The sequence below is a fragment of the Aquila chrysaetos genome, chromosome 2, assembly GCF_900496995.4.
Source record: "Aquila chrysaetos chrysaetos chromosome 2, bAquChr1.4, whole genome shotgun sequence".
Taxonomy (NCBI): Eukaryota; Metazoa; Chordata; class Aves; order Accipitriformes; family Accipitridae; genus Aquila; species Aquila chrysaetos.
In genome coordinates this window covers 31,421,848-31,438,368 of record NC_044005.1, presented here as the reverse complement: position 1 = coordinate 31,438,368, position 16,521 = coordinate 31,421,848, and the positions used below count along the sequence as shown (strand labels likewise).

The 16,521-nt window shown below is 39.8% G+C and overlaps 1 protein-coding gene across 10 annotated transcripts in view; it reads right to left on the bottom strand.

Annotated features, from left to right (window-relative positions):
* HECTD1 (HECT domain E3 ubiquitin protein ligase 1) overlaps positions 1-13,490 on the bottom strand; it is a 65,610-nt gene extending 52,120 nt beyond the window's left edge. For 6 of the 10 annotated variants that reach the window (XM_041118766.1, XM_041118775.1, XM_030043478.2 and 3 more), the window contains exons 1-2: positions 13,338-13,489; positions 10,834-11,128 (exon numbers count right to left, since the gene is read on the bottom strand). In XM_041118766.1, the coding sequence (XP_040974700.1) occupies positions 10,834-10,973 (140 nt within the window). In that variant the 5' untranslated portion in view covers positions 10,974-11,128; positions 13,338-13,489. Of the gene's footprint in view, positions 1-10,833; positions 11,129-13,337 lie in introns of all 10 variants that reach the window. The other 4 variants (XM_041118756.1, XM_041118770.1, XM_041118773.1 and 1 more) reach the window with 2 other exon arrangements.
* Positions 13,491-16,521: the final 3,031 nt, after the last annotated feature.

Here is a 16,521-nt window from a genome sequence, read left to right as displayed (position 1 = left end):
TGGGATGCAACACTGTCACAGCCATATAGCAGGTGTCCAAAGTACAGCCCTCCCTTCTGTCTCACAGCCCCATTGTGGATTTCTGTGTGCTGGCACTTGACCCCTAAGAAAAAGGGAAAGTTTCACTCTTACTCAGTGAATGGTCTTTACACCTCAAAACTGTGCAAATGCACTTTCAAAGTAGCTTGTTTTCACTCCATCCAATCCTGAGTAAAGGCACCTTATCACTAAAGTGTAAGCAAAGGCAGCACAGGGAAGAGAAATCCACTGCTCACCTGGAAGCAATTCTAGCAACCAGGTCCTGAGAAGAGCACTTTCTGAGGACCAGCCTCTCTTTTTAATGAAGCATCAGATAAGCAAATACAATCAGCACCAGTAGGAACCAAAGAGTGAGTCAGACAAGCCATGTTAGGTATGCGTCACTATTACACCTTAATTCCAAGGTAAATCCCTACGGGCTTCCTTAGGCAGGCCAAAATAGAACAAAGGGACCTAAAATCATCTCAGATATTTGCTGTAGAAGATTAGGTTCCATCAGTAATATAAACCCCAATGCTGTTCCAACTAAGATTATGCTCAGAACTAAAATGTACTTTGACAGGTAGTGAAGCAAAGCATTTCAGGAGTGTCTGTACCACAGTGGCTGCACGTTGGGCTTGCCTTTAGAAAACTGTCTACATGGGAAAAACAAGGCTGCCAAAACTTCCCAGGACAGCAGGGAGGCTGAGGGCAGAGCTACAACACTGAGTGAACTGATGTGACAGGACAGTAACCGACGTTCAGCTTTGAGTACATTTCCATCTACTGACAGATGATGCTTTTGATTTCCAAGAGAAAAGAACACAAATAAACCTTTCATCACTGCAGGCCTCAACTCCCACCAAGGGCAAAAAAAGCAAAGTGCATAATTTCTAAACTTAAAACATCCCAATATCAAAACCTGTTTCACCATGTTGCCTTTATCTATACCATGTATTAACTAAAAAGCAGTAATAAATCTCAGAAAGAAAAAAAATTACGACAGAAAAAAAAAAATGTTGCTTTATCCTCAAAGTTGGGCGAGGAGAATCACTCCATTCACAATGACCGATTTGCAGTGGAACAAACAAAAAGATAGTGGTGAGTTTGTTTTAATACAGGGAAGAAAAAAAAATATCTTTTTTTAATAGTTTTTGTTCTTTCAAACTAGAAAATAATGACTAATAGGAGCTAATAGGTAGCTCCAAAGTTTAGATTTCTATTTAGGCACTTCTAATGAATATGAAAATTAAAGGAAAATCTTTTTAGATTTTCATTTCTAAGAAGCTATATTAACATCATATTGGGCACTTCCTAAAGTACTTGTAAAGAGTACTTTAGAAGAGTCATTAGGGACCAGCTTGGTGAATTAATGAGGTTACTCTGTGCTACTTCTTAGTGAAAGGCTGACTTCAGTGAGTTAAGAGGTTACTCTGCAACCAGCACTATAGCTCTTGCTAATTACTTTAAGTCTCTCGGTTCTGGATGTCCACCCAACTTCATTCCTGTACTCCCAGGATAAGAGCTTCAGCTACTTATTATCTTCTGAGTCTTCTACCCACCACATTTCAAAGATCTTGCTGGAAGACAGGTTTGTAAATAACGGTTTTTACAAAGTCTGAAATAACTACTATTCAGTATCAATATTTACCCTTTATATTCTAATCCATTAAGACTAGGGTAGTAGAGCATTCTCTGTCCCCTGTACTGACATCAAGAAAAGAACTAAACCACATTTTAAAAGTGCTGATTCTGTATAATTTCTATTAAAAAACATATTCATGCTTTCAGTGTTAAAATGAGTTTATTAGATTGTAAAGACCATGATACACAAGTTCTTTAATATACATTCTTCCTCTGCAGAAAATTTAATTGATCTAAAAACATTTTCCAAATACCACAATTGTATTGATAAGAAGTCAAGAAAGGCTAGGGAAATTTATCAATATAATTATATTACTACAGCATTTACAGCATTATAATCAGCATAACTGACACACCTCTGAATCTCTTCCCCCCCACACTCCGTTCCCTCTTTAGGAACCAGGTTATCCATAGGGATGCAAAATTCTTCAATAGCAACAGCAGTAAGCTCCTGCCAGCGCTAAGCCCTTAAACTCGAATGAAGTGACTCAGCTGATTTTACAGCTTGCCAGTGTAAAAAGATACCAAGGAACTAAAAATAGACACTGTAAACTTACTTCTGTAATTACGTTTCATATCTTAAATGCACTTAAAAGCCCTAGCTAAAACAGCAACAATAATGGTAGTTAAAAGACTAGGGTTGTGTTTAAACAAAACCCAAAGGAAGGAAAAAAGACAACCCCACTTCATCCCCCAAATGGTTAACACAAGTACTGCCACCATTAGGGTGTGTTACTCAATTCCAGAGTAACTGCTGGATTCAGTTGATGCATAACCCCTGCCATGTGACAAAGCCTTCGGCTTCAGGCGTCTGGTCCAAGACATGTGATTTGTGGAAGAAAACCAAGCTCAGCCGCCTGCCAGCATTTGTGCTGGATCTTCAATGCATACCATCTGCTGAGACCAGTTAGAAGTGGGAAAATAAGGAATTACATGTGCCTAAACTATTTAATAATTATTTAATATACAATAATTTTAAACAAATTAAAATACTGAATCTAAACCTCATTAGTAACTGTTTTTGAGGAAAAATATACCATTTAAAGACTTGTGTCACACAACTTTGAAACTTTAAAGAACATACATCCTGCACAACTGATTTGTTCCTAAAGCAATAGCAATTCCAACTTATTTTTTATTAATGATTTTTTTTTCCTTTCTGTAGTTCTCTCTATGGGAGGAGATCTCAGGCTTTCCCTTATTGTTTCTTCTGCTGAAATACCATTTTCTTTCCACATATGAACCAAAAACATCAGCAGAGTAATCAAGATCATCCACAAGAGAACTGCCCGCACACCTGTGTTGCCTACATGTATTCTTCTGGACCCATTTCCAAAACATACTGTATGTATGCTGTTTTCTTACAATGCTGTTACAGAACAAAGGCCAGAAAACATCCACTTATACATAAAATTTTCACGATACCACACTGTATTTTAAAGGTGCGAGGAAGAAGCAACTAAAAATTAACTGCTAATTTCAGATCTTTTACCACAATTACAAAATATTAAGCTTCTACAACTCTGAATCTCTACTCTTAACTGCAATCACAGCTCAAGCCAATAAAATAAAGCTAGAGAATTAACAACTCCACCTCATATCTGTTCCAGCAGAAACTCTGCATTATTAGAAATTAAAATAAATTAATTTAGAATTCAAATTTGACATTTAGAAAGCTTTCAAACTTCCTTTTAGCTAAATAAAGTACAGACAGCTGAACCCTCTTCTGACAGTTCACTATTAGGAGAGAACACATCACCTAAGCATTCAACTACACATTCAATAAATATCAGTTGTGTAAAATGAAACAAATAGAAAAAATGCACAAAAAGAAACAGCTTCTGCAGGATAAGTAATTTTTAAATAAATTTTTCTAAATAAATTATCATTAGCTTTGCTCTTGAATTTACAAAGGATGTGTTGGGCTGCCTTTTGCATTTTTCAGTATCTTATAAAAGATATGCTGTGCCTCAGGGTAGTAATTCCACATATGCTCGTTCTCCTATCCAGCATTTTGTAAATATTTTGCAGAAACTTGGTCCACAACAGCTGAATAAATTGAAGAACTTGAAACTACAGATACTTCTGCCTGTGATTTCCACTAGTAGCAACCTCAATTGTGCAAACAGATAATGGTTTGAGTACACATTACATTTGTTGAACATTCCAAAATGAAATAAGCAATTAAAATAAAAAGTATGATTTCCTAAGTGTGCCTAAATATGCACATCTCCCCACAAGCTTCTGCTATATTTCCAGGTGCTCACAAAGAAAACCGACTTAAACACGAAAACTTCAATTTCCCCATTATCAGTCTACTGATCATCTACGCTGTCTATGCCTCTTACATAGCCTGCTCATAAAAGGCTGATATTTAAAATAATTTGACTAGTACAGCCATTCAAGAAAGGAAGTCCACTATTTGAAATTCCTGTGACATCTATTTCATTGGTCTTATCCAATCTATTAGGAGATGGAATCTTTTGAAAGGTCAACAACTCACTGCCTTAAAATTCTGCACCCATCTTTTGCGTAGTACTTGCAAGAATCACTTCTATTTTCTCTCACACACAAAACCCTGAATGAAACAAAGGGTACTTGATGATACTACTGGGAAAAAAATGAAAAAAAAAAAAAAAGGAAAAAAAAAGGCAGACTCGTGAACAGTGACAGTGTGATGAGTTACACAGAATTGTCTGGACTACTCACGAGGCACAGGCTCATTTAAACAGAATGTGTCTTAACACACACAAATGCCAAGTTACAGATCTTAGTCTAGGTAATATATCAAGCCATATCTAAGAAGCGAGCAATCATACGCTGGAAAGCAACTCTGAAGATAAATAACTAGAACCACACTTCCTGTATGACGTTTTGGAAACATCTAACTAAATTTGGGATGTATAACTGGTAACAGTAAGTTAAATGTACTACTATAAACAGCATGGATGAAGGCAACACTGGAAAATATTTCTGAAAAACTTGGAAACTGAAGAACTGGAGAGGGGGAGGAAGATCAAGAGCTGATGAGATCCTTGTGTGTAAGTACATTCACAGTAAGAATGGTATTGGCTTTTAATCCAATAGGAAAAGGTGGACTGACTGCCTGCCACGCCTGGCCAATTCACATGGAAAAGGACAAGCAAATTTCAACAACAAAGACAACTAGGCAGCAGATCAAATAGCAAAACAGGGGGTAAAATTAGGTAGGATGCCCTACTGGAACCATTAGCTACACATTATGCTTGTATCAAACAAGATGCTCAATTCAGTAATAACCAGGCAAAATATAGGGCCTACGACAGAAGACAGGATGTCAATTTAGATGACCTAATCTTCCCTTCCGGCCTTTGCAACAATTAAGATTCTCAAAATGACTAGACAAGGCTAATTAATCTCCATAATAGCCGTGACAATGAGGCCACAATTCTCATTTTACAAAGAGCAACCAGAAAGATGTTAGTGTGTTAAAACTCTTAACATTTAAAAAAACCCAACTGCCCAACAAACAAAAGCCTTAAAAATTAGATATAGTTCTAAACATTATGCTGAAACAAGATAGCTCCCTGAAAAATACAGCACACACTCCTACTTCCACCTCAGAAAAGCACTCTACAGGATGCTGAAGATCCCAATGTATTGGAGTCCACAGAATGAGCCACTCCAGTGCTGGCATTTCACTCCTGCCACACCCTCTGCCTTCACTAAAAGGCAAAAAAAGTTAGTAGGAATCACGTGAGTCTTGCCATTGTAAAGCTTACAAAATTTCCTTTACTGAGAGATGTCTGCATTAGTCCAAACCAGTAATTCACTAAGAACATATGCTTTGCATAGTTTAAAATAATGAAAACTGTAGTCTACTACTGACAGCAATACTTATCCTAATTTAGTCACGGCTGCACGCCAGCACAAAACTGTAATAATGGCCTTTTTTTTTTTTTTTCTTTCCTTAAAATAACAGAAGCAAATCTGTAGGACACACAACATGAAACCACCTTGATACAGACAGAACTGCCCTCTCAGCCTGTTAGTTTTAGCATGATTGTTAGATGTGTTAAAGGGCACTTTACCACTGCCTGAATTACAAAGATGCTTCTAAAGCCAGCCCAAACTTTAAAAATAGGCCTGAAAACCACCACTTCAGATTCCTATCCCTATCTGTACAAGAAAAATTGGGTTTCTCTCTCTTTCTAATTTTGATTTACTGGAGTTATACAATCCTGATAAAGACAGGAGCCTGTAGTTTTAAGCAATCAGGTGGAGGTAAAGCTAAACTGTTCCAAGTTATTCTACAACAGCCTCACTAGCCCACATCAATGCAGTCTTTGCTTCACTAGAATTTCTTCTTACATTTGTTATTACATGTTAGCAAATACAAAGTAAAGATATACCTTTTCCGTAGTGAATACATACTTAAGAAAGAACAAGGTTTAATGTAAATTAAAATAAACATATTTGATCTAAAAAATAAACTGAAAGGATTTCTATTTTACACATTAAAACCCCAAATTCTGATCCTTTGTACAATTTTTGCTTTTATTTGTCAAATTAGCTCATAACTCTTGATAATTCTTTGCTGACCAAATCTGTTAATGCTAAATATAGAGGTGACTTAGGGCAGAGCCAAAGGGGAAGACACGCTTTCTCTTTCTGAGCATTAATAAGGCCTATTTCATCTGTTCAGTGCAGAAAAGATTTTACTCAGGTTTTACTTCAGTTGTTATACAACTGTCTTGTTCTACCAGTTTTCCTTATAATTAAGGAAAAAAATTAAATAACATGTTCCTTGCTAAATACTTCTACTCTGCAAATAGGGAAAGAAAATAGCAACACAAAGCCCAGATCTGAGGGGTTCTTATTTTATTTCGCCAAAAATAAAGTGAAACGATCAGACAGGGTGAAAAAAGATAAACTGAAACACACCTATGTGGGAAAGGGCCATATTAATAATGGGAGATTGTAACTAGCAGCCTCTACATTGTCTTTGAAATCACCTGTAACAATTTAAACACTAAAAATACCGTTTCAGTTATGTTTATATAAAATGCATACTTAAAACTCCTGTTAAAGTTGACTAAATAGCACACAGTTTAACTACAATTTGAGACTAACACTTACAATTGCAATGACTTTAGCTATTTTACTCCAACTATTTAACAGAACCATTTCTATTCACTCATTAAGTTTCTGTAGTTCAAGCTACTGGCTTTTGCTGCTGGTAAAATGTTAGCCATTCTTCATGCTAAGTGACTAACAGTGTCTGTGACTCATTATCACCAGAAGATGAATATGCTGCCGATTTTTGTAATGCTAACATATGAGTAACACTAAAAATAATTTAATCAGATGTAATATGCAAATCTGGGGAGAAGTAAAGAAACGTCAATTATTTGGCACCACTACCTGTTACTGGCTGCATACCCCGCAATTTTGTGATACTGCTAGAACTTTGCCGGAACGCTACAAAATACACCACCATACATTTGCGCCTACTTCCATTTTTCTGATTTGATCTGAAACACTAGTTTCAATATCCATTACACTTGTACAGAAACAAATTATTAGCTCTAAAATACACCATTTCCTTGAGAATATGTTTGCAAAGTAACCTTATTGCTTTACTGCAATAATGAAGTACAAGATTTTGAATCCATCATTTCAACAGAATCATAGAATTGTTCGGGTTGAAGGGACCTTAAAGATCATCTACTTCCAACCCCCCTGCCATGGGCAAGGACACTTTCTACTAGACCAGGCTGCTCAAAGCCCCATACAACCTGGCCTTGACACTTCCAGGGATGGGGCATCCACAGCTTCTCTGGGCAACCTGTTCCAGTACCTCACCACCCTCATAGTGAAGAATTTCCTCCATACATCTTCCTTACTTCTTCCTTAAACGTACTCTCTTTTAGTTTAAAACCATTACCCCTCTTGTCCTATCACTACAGTCCCTCCCCATCTTTCCTGTAGGCCCCCTTTAGGTACTGGAAGGCTGCTCTAAGGTCTCCCCGGAGCCTTCTGTTCCCCAGGCTGAACAACCCCAACTCTCTCAGCCTGTCTTCACAGGGGAGGTGCTCCAGCCCTCTGATCACCTTCGTGGCCCCCTTTACACTTTTTTTTCCTCCTAGTTTGTGATCTTTCTTTGCTAAGTGAGACTGTGTACTGGCCTTAACTCCGTAAGGAATCAGTCTGGAAACAGTATTGTGATTTTAGGGAAAACGCATAGCATTCACGTCAATATTTTTCATGTGTCTCTGTTTCATAGCTTTGCCAGTCCTCACCATATGCAGCTTTTAATCACCAGATGTACTTCACTAAAATGATGAGGTTTTTCTTAGCTTACGCCATAAGAGCAAATCATTTCTTATGTAAAACTGGACTAATACTTAGTATTTAAAGTCACTCTAGCTGATTCCTGAAAAACATCGCATTTCATTCTCCCAGAAATTGACTGTTTTAAGATTCCACCTTCCATGTTCCAGTTGCTGGATTCCACAGATGCAAAACTTCCTTAAAATTTTCTTAGTCAACATAATTAATAGCAATAAACAATTCCAAGATCTTGAAATAACATCTGCACAGCATACAAAAATTTGGGAATGCTCTTCTTGCTCAACAGAAGAAAAAAATGTTGTAAAGTCTAGAGGTTGGTTTTCTTACCAACAGAAAAATATGTCCACGTTATAAATCAGGCATACACTCAAACCATTTTCAAAACTGGTTCCTGAAAAATGTGTTTGGCAACCCTTCTGTCACATAGTAAGTCTCCTGTTTAGACAAGCAATAATTCCTTTAAAAACATAGCTGAAAAGCAACTTTAAAATATTATCAAGGATTATTTTAGTTACACTCTCCCAGCACATGACAGTTTTGGCTACTTGAACTGTCATTTGGAAATATTTTAAAAATACTTTTCAAGACATCATCTATTTCTTACAGAGTTTCAAAATAAAGTAATTTTGAAATGCAGGCTGTGATACCACAGGCACCCAAGACAATCCACTGAGAAGATCTCCACTGACGAGTGTATACCTTTCTCTGCTTCTCTCATATTTCCAGTTATGCAGTTTCACCTCCAGTGCTCGTCAGACACATCTACAATCTGCTGTAATTCACTGTAACAGCAGAAAACTAGCCATCTTCATCAGTGGTTTAAAGAGCAGCTTGCTCTTTTAGTGAATAGAGGTGTCCAGTAAACCCTGATGCAGGCGTGAAGCAAGAATATGGTTGGGAGGAATAAAAATGATAGAGTGATAAATGGGAAGAAGTAGCTCTCCCTTCTGAAGGTAATGAGCTGCCATGTCAGCTCACCAAATACTGTGGAACCATATTTCAGTATACTCACGGTGCCAATCAAAAGTAGTTTTAACTTTACTGTAAAATCACTTCAACGGGCAAGGAACCTTGATAACTTTTTCCCAATTTACACTTTATTCTCTTCTGTTTGAGGGAAGCTTAAAACAGCAAAAGAGATCAAGAACATAGAAGACAAGTAAAATTAAATTATACCAAGGCTCAAAACAAAAATTAAAATGCCAAATGGTATTTTAAATGTTTCTTCTTTCAGACATAAAATCTAATTTTAAAACCACAACACTGCAATAACAGAGCATTCATTAGCTATATGTCAAGAAAAAAAAAGCACTTGGACTGTCTAATTCTTTTATATTGAGATGAAAGTCTGTTCTAAATAAAATGCATAAAACCCACAACTGGTTTATATTTTTTAGGTTGACATTTCATTTCTGATTCTCAAATACCCAGAAGATATCCTTACAAATGATTATGCCCAAACTTCTACTTCTGTTCTATACTGAATATACTGAAGCAGGAAGTTACCCTAGATTTGTCAGAAAAATTCATTCTTAACTACCGAATTCTTTTCTACATATGCAAATTAAGAAGTCAGTAAATCAGCTTTTCCAAGGCTGAAAACAGTGCTCCACCAGTATCAGTGCTATGAGGCACAGATAGGTAAGTCGAATGCATCTCCCTACAGTAAGTCTCTTCCAAGGCAGTATTTTACCTGTAAGCGCATCAAGGCCAAGATAAGGCAATTTTAAATTCTAAAGCAGTGTACGAAACTGTGCTCAGTGTTACATAACTACTACAAATCCAGATTTTAGAGATGTATGAATTTTATACTTCCTGTACTAAAGGCAGCCCTGAAAAATGAACAGCATTTAAGAGGTAAGCCCAAAAACTGTTCTCTTCTTGAGGGCTACAAAACTAAACACTGTAGCAAACAGCTACCCTCTTAAATGCTGCTAAACCCACACTCCTAAGAAGATGGATATATCAGAAAGACACTAGCCATACTCTGAGATGCAAAACAAAGGAAAGTGAGAGTAATGAAAAAAAGATGGAAAAGAGGAGAGACGTAAGAGTCTCGAAAGCAGAACTGGGGAAACAAACAAATAAAATAAAAAAAAACCCACCCCCCCAAAAATGTAAGAGGTGTCAGATTTAAAAGTTGTGATTGTTTACATTTTTGCTACCTCCTTTCTAGACTACTCATGGGCCCTCACAGGAAGTAGTGTAACACATGCACAGCAACACTATTAAGTAATAGACGTGGTTACATCAGCATTTTGTGCTGTGAGAAATATAAAAAGGAGTGAAAGCAGGGACTGTGCTATATGAAGTGTACAAATGCAGTTGAGAAGCAGGGTGGCATGAACAGCAACATTCTTCAAAGAAGGGGCAAAATATTTGTGTGAACAGTGGTTAATATTTGTCATTTTTGTTTGGATTTACAGAGCTTAGGAAAAGCTACTAAATCTCAAGAAAAGTGTTGCAAGAGTATGGATGCTTAAATATATTTAGGTGATCATTATAGTTTTAATGCAAAAAAAAGATTTTCTCTACCATTAAAAACAAAATAAAACAACTCCAACACTTCCACACTTGCAACTCTGAATACATTTCTCTAAATTAAACTATCAGATCACGTGTCAGAACACGCACTGCAGATCACTCACACTACAGTTTTTAATCAGACAACAGTACTTCACACAATATTAACAGAAACTCATCAGTTCAGTGATCTACATTCAAGTTCAGTCTGTAAAAACATTTCTGAGGCTGATAGTTTCTAGGAATGTTAAATGTTATACACAGCTACCGAGAGAGGAAAATAACATTCCATAAACGAAAGCCAAAACTACTTACGTTTCAAAACAGCGATCCACGTTGTCTGACATCAGAAGCAGCATGCATAGCTGTTCCAGTGCTATTAGCTGCATATCCCTTTCATCTCCCTGCCCCATCTGCAGCCATTCCAGCAACGTGTCTGGGTCCACATCTGCCATGGTTGTTATTTTTTTTATTAAAAAAAAAAAAAAAAAAAAGCTGCCTCCACTTAAATTAAAAAGTACCAAAAATATCCTTTAATTGTTCAAGCCAGACTAACTTGAGCACAATCAGTATCTCTCTTCAGCCAGCCCCAGGCTTTTGCAGTTTTCACCTGGAAAGTAAAAAAAAAAAAAAAATCATCACCACAATCTTGTCTTTAAACTTTTTGGATTTGCTTCTCTCTAAAATGTATAGAATATTTTTGGGGTGACATGAAGAAAATTTCCACATATTTGGGGGTTTTTTCCAAAGCTTTATATGTAAGTAAACAGCAATGAGTTTGTTCTGTTTCACTGGAAATAAATCTCTAGTTCCAGTTGACAATCAAGACTTAAGAGTCTACTCTTATTTATAGGATAACTCAAATTAAAACTTAAGTAGAAAAACCTGTGCTTAACCCTTTTGTATATTCTCAAAGCTAATGCAAACAGTGTTGTCTTGCCTATCCCCTTTCCTTTAATACCACTTTATTACAAAAAGTGTCCAATTTTCTGAAAGATTACCTCCTCACTAAAGTATTCAAATATAGAAAGACATCAAATGTCACATTTTAAATACAAATCCACGAAACAAAAAAATTGAGATGTACAACTAAAGACTTGCAGAATCTTTGCAAAAGTTTTATTAATCCTTCATCTTTTAAAATACCATTCGAACATAAGGAACGTAAGCTTTTTAAGTCAAAGGATAAAAAAGACAATTTAAGAATCACTTCCATTTTCAAGAGTTAGGGGTCTGGTGGGGTTTTTTTACAAAAAAATGTATCTAATTCATAGCTATTAAAAAAACACAGTGAATAATTCAAATAATTCATGTACATATAAGGAAAACAACATTATTTGTTGGCCCAATGCCATGGTTGCACATGCAAGCCGAAGACCAAAAAAGTCCCTTTAAAATGTTAAAGGGATATTTTTGACCTATGTGCTTGCTTTGCGTTTTACTAACAAATAATCAAATTCACCTCCCATGCCTAAGAACACAGCAAACATGACTATTTTCATATAAAAACTAAAAGGTTACAAACCAGTCTCGCCAAATTGAACACACAAGGAAAAAAATTGACTATTTTTTAAATATGGCTTATAAAAAAATAATTAGTTTACCAAACTCATAGGTAAATATGAAATGCTGGACAGTGTCCCCACAAATTGAGGGGGGAGTCGGGGGGGAAGAAGCTCGATCTGGACAAAGTCTGCCTGCTTGTTTACTTGCTGCTAATGAGTTAATAGTTAAAAAATAACTCCATCAAGGGCACATCTACAAAAGGGAGTCAGAAATTGGAATTATATGAAGAAACATACACTGAATCAGTAGTTCTGTTTCACAACAGCTTTGAACTCAAAGACGTGACAAAACAAAAGTATGACGGATATGATGTTTTTGTAATTTAGGGCCATAACAACATTACAGATCATTCAATTACTGCTTGCCAGTTATATATATTTTTGTTATTTCTGCAGTCTTGCTGTAAAAAGTAATTCAAAATGTTCCTAAACTCATTTTCTGTGCTTTAAACAATGCCTATGGTCCTCCGAGCTGTTTACAGACAGTATTTCCTGTTCCAAGACTAAATAAAACTACTTTCAGCTAGTACAAGTGGGATCGTACTGTAAATGTTAGTACCTCTCCTTAACGCGACTAAGTCGTCAACTTCAGGTTGGGGGGTGGGGGCGAGGAGAAGGGGGAAAAGAAAGGGTGAAGGCAACAGAAACAAGGAAATTAAGAGACAGTGAAAGGGGGGTAAGTTCAATACAGACACCTGCTGTTCTTCCAGCCCAGACGGGCTCTAACCAGACGGAAACGAACCACCGAGCAGAAAACAGAGCAGGGCGAGAGGCCGGGGCTCCCAGGAGAGCCGCACCAGAAAAGGGGCCAGGCCGCAGCCAAACTCATCCCCGACCGCCCGGGCCTACACACACTCACGCAGACAGCCCCCCCAGACGGGCCCCAGGCCCGCGCGCGGGGATTTGGGCCCCCCCTCCCCACACCCGGCCTCCCGGGGAAGGGGAGCCCTCGCACCGCCTCCCCCCTCCCCGCCGCCCCCGCGCACAGGCGAGCCGCCGGCGTGAGGGGCTCCCCGGCAGCGCCGCCCCCGCTCTGCCCCTCGGCCCCCACACAGAGATTTCCCGGCGCCCGCCGCCTCCTCCCGCCCAGGGCCCCGGCCCGCTCCCTCCGGGCCTGCCGACAGCGACCCGCCAGGCCCGGGCAGCGACGCTCGAGTTCCCGGCGAGCCGCAGGCCTCGCAGGGTGACCCGGCCTGGCGGCTCAAGAAAGGCGCCGTCTCCCCAGCGCCGGCGGAAGCGCCCCCGCCGCTTTACCTCAGCCTCTCGGAGCCTCTTCGCCGCAGCCCACCCCTCCTCAGCGCCGCGGGGAGACAGGGGGAGAGGCGCAGCGGCGGCAGCCCGAGCCGCGCAGCAGGCGGCAGCCAGCGGCATCCATGGCGCTCCGCCCGGCACGGGATTGGGTGGGAGGAGGGGGAAGGGAGCCGCGCCGCGGCCTCGGGGGGAGGAGCTGGCGCCGGCCGAGCGGCCGCTGGGGGCGCTGCGGCAGCGGCCCGCCTCCCGCCTCCCGCCGCCGCGGGGAGGGCCCACCTTGCTCAAGCGGGCGAGCGCTGCCGCCGCCGCCGAGCCCCGGCCTGCGCCCGCGGCGGGCCTCCCGGGGCCGGCGAGAGGGAACCCCCGCCTCCGGAGGGGTCGGGGCCGCCGACCCTCCGGCCCGCCGCGCCCGGCTCCAGCGCAGCTCCCTCTGCCTGAGGGGAGCCTCGGGCCCGGCTTCCCCCGCCCGCGCCCCCTCGGCCGGGCGCCAGCCTCGGGAGCGGGGTCCCGGAGCCCGCCAGGGCGGCCGGCCGCCCTCGAGCCGTCGGGAGCGGGAGTCGAGGCCTGCCCAGCGTGTCCGCCGGCTCCCCCCGGGCTTGGGTGGCCTCTCCCTGGCTGCGGGGGGGGGGAGGTTGATGGTTACAGGCCATCTTATTTCGTGCCGAATTCCGGTCATTTACTTCAATATAGTGTTTATATTTGGGGGGGGGGGGGGGCGGCGGGAGGCTGACACCGTGCAGGGCCCACTCTTGAAAACACTGATCCACCTCAAGCGCCAGTGTCGAAGGGGCGATGGTGAATGGATTTAAACGTCTCGGTAACGGGTCTTTCAAAGCAGAGGTTTTAACTTGCCCTGACCCTGTAGTGAATTTGAGATAACTGCAACAGTGCTGTGTAGCTGGAGACACGTTTTGCAGTAGAGCAGCCCCCTGCCACACGTGTTGCAAAATGCGATGGGGTTACCTTGCATGTGGTTAAAAAACAAAGGAAGCGAACTGCTATAAACTTAAAGGACTAAAAGTACTTTATGGCAAACTGCTATAAACGTAAAATGAAGGGCTAAAAGAGAAGGGTCTTCAAAATAATGTCCTCTGTAGGATGACGTGCGTTTTTCTAAGGAATTTAAGCCCATTAATATAAGCACAGTAAACAAGATTATCGTGCATTTGAATGTCGCTCCTACCTACCTCATAGACGTTTCCTGTAATTAGGAGGCTAAAACTACACGCTGAACAAAAAGGCAATAGCAGTCATGCTTGGTTAAAACTTGCCGAATGCAGAAATTTGTATTGTTTGGTGTTATAATAATGCCTCTAGAAAGTGTTGTCTTTATTGCTGCAGGGTTTTTTCAGAATACAAGAACAGTAGTTCCTTTGTCTCTATTTCTGATTTCTAAGGCAGATTAGCCTTTCTGTCTTACGGTATTAAGTCTCTCTTAACTGCCACTTCTTCCAGCCCTGCTGAGATTTACATGTATATCCTTTGCCTATGTTTGTCCTTCAAAGGTCAGCAAGGCTTCTTATATGCTTAAAGTTAAGGACATGAGACAGTAGGAAGTAGGAAGACTGAGTCTGCAGTCTTCAAATTTAGAAGCTTGATCTTCTTTCACTTTCACTGGTGCAGAAGCAGCAGCAGAATTAGGCCAAAGTTAGGAGAACCTCATCTGCTGAGCAACCTCACTCTTGTTGCATGATGCTTAAACAGTTTCCTTTGCTTTTTATTGTGAAGAGAAGTTTCAATTAAAGCAACATTATGAATTTCTTCTGAAGACCAAAACCAAATGCAAATTTTCAATTGTAAAGACCAAAAACTTTGAAATCAAACAAATGTTTCACTCTTTTCACATAGGCCTCAGTTTCTGGTTCAGGTGTCTTTGGACAGATACATGGTTATCCATGGAGAAGATGAAGTTATCAAAATATAGATCAATTTAAGAACAAAATCAAAAGTTTAAATATTGTATCTGCAAAGAATACAAATCATGGTTTTTAAATACTATTAAGTAGGAGTACAACACTTAAAAATACTGGAAATAGCTTTCAATGCTGTACATACTTATTTCTAAATGGGTAAACATAAATACTTCCACATCCTGTTGCATTAATTGCCCAATTTGATATATCCTATAATTATTTTTTTATATATATTAAAGGAAGTGTACGAAGTAAGGCATTACAGCTTTAGTCATGAATCAGGATTTTTTCCATTGTGATGCATTTGTAATATTTAAGAGTCAGCTAGTGATTTTTGTTCCTCATGAGATTTCTTCTCCCCAGAATGAATCTGAAAAAGAAGAAATGGTCTGCTGACTAGATAATCTCTGCTTTATTGATTATATGCTTCTTACAATATATATATTCGTGTTCTGATTAATATTTTTTCCACTTCATGTGCTGACTGGGCACTCAAATTATTTTGGGCAGTTGTCAGAGAGTACTCTACTGAAATATATCACAGCAAGTGATACACGTGAAGCTAACTGTTTCAGACTCCCTCTGTGTACAGCACTGATACAGGCTGGGACTACCCCTTCAAAAGTGCCTGCTCTCTAATATTTAATGAGAAGGAAATTGCTAGCAAGTAAGAGTACAATTAGCAGATAAGAAAGACAAGACTTGCAGCAGCCATTTTTACGGAATTACTTGCTTTCATTTCAATTTTCACATAAACAAAGTTTTGTTCAGACCCCCAGACTTCCAGCTTGTGGCTATCGGTTGGTTAGTGCTAGGCCTAAGCATACTGAGGAGGAAGGACTTTACGTGGATTAGTGCAGCCAGACGGGGAAGGGAAGTAATGCCATATACTGAAGTGACAAGTAATGGAGCTTGACTGTCATAGCTGCTTTGAAGAAAATTGCACTGAGCATTGTGTGAAACTTGCCAAAACAACTACAGTTGCCCGTACTTGTACAATGTATGTATTATTCATTCAGTAAGAAAATGACCTAAATTCTAACACCAGCTGACACGCACTTCATGTATGACCTTGGCCTAATCCCTTAATCACCGTATGTCTCTCTTTCCTCCTTTATAAAAAACCAAGATAGAAATGCCAGAGTCAGAAATGTCTTAGCATTTACGGAACTGTGAGTTGCTGAGGCATGTTACTGTATTAAGTCTTAAATAATACTATAAAACAGAATTCCTCTTTATGACTACACTTGAGCAGACCACACATGTAAGTGACT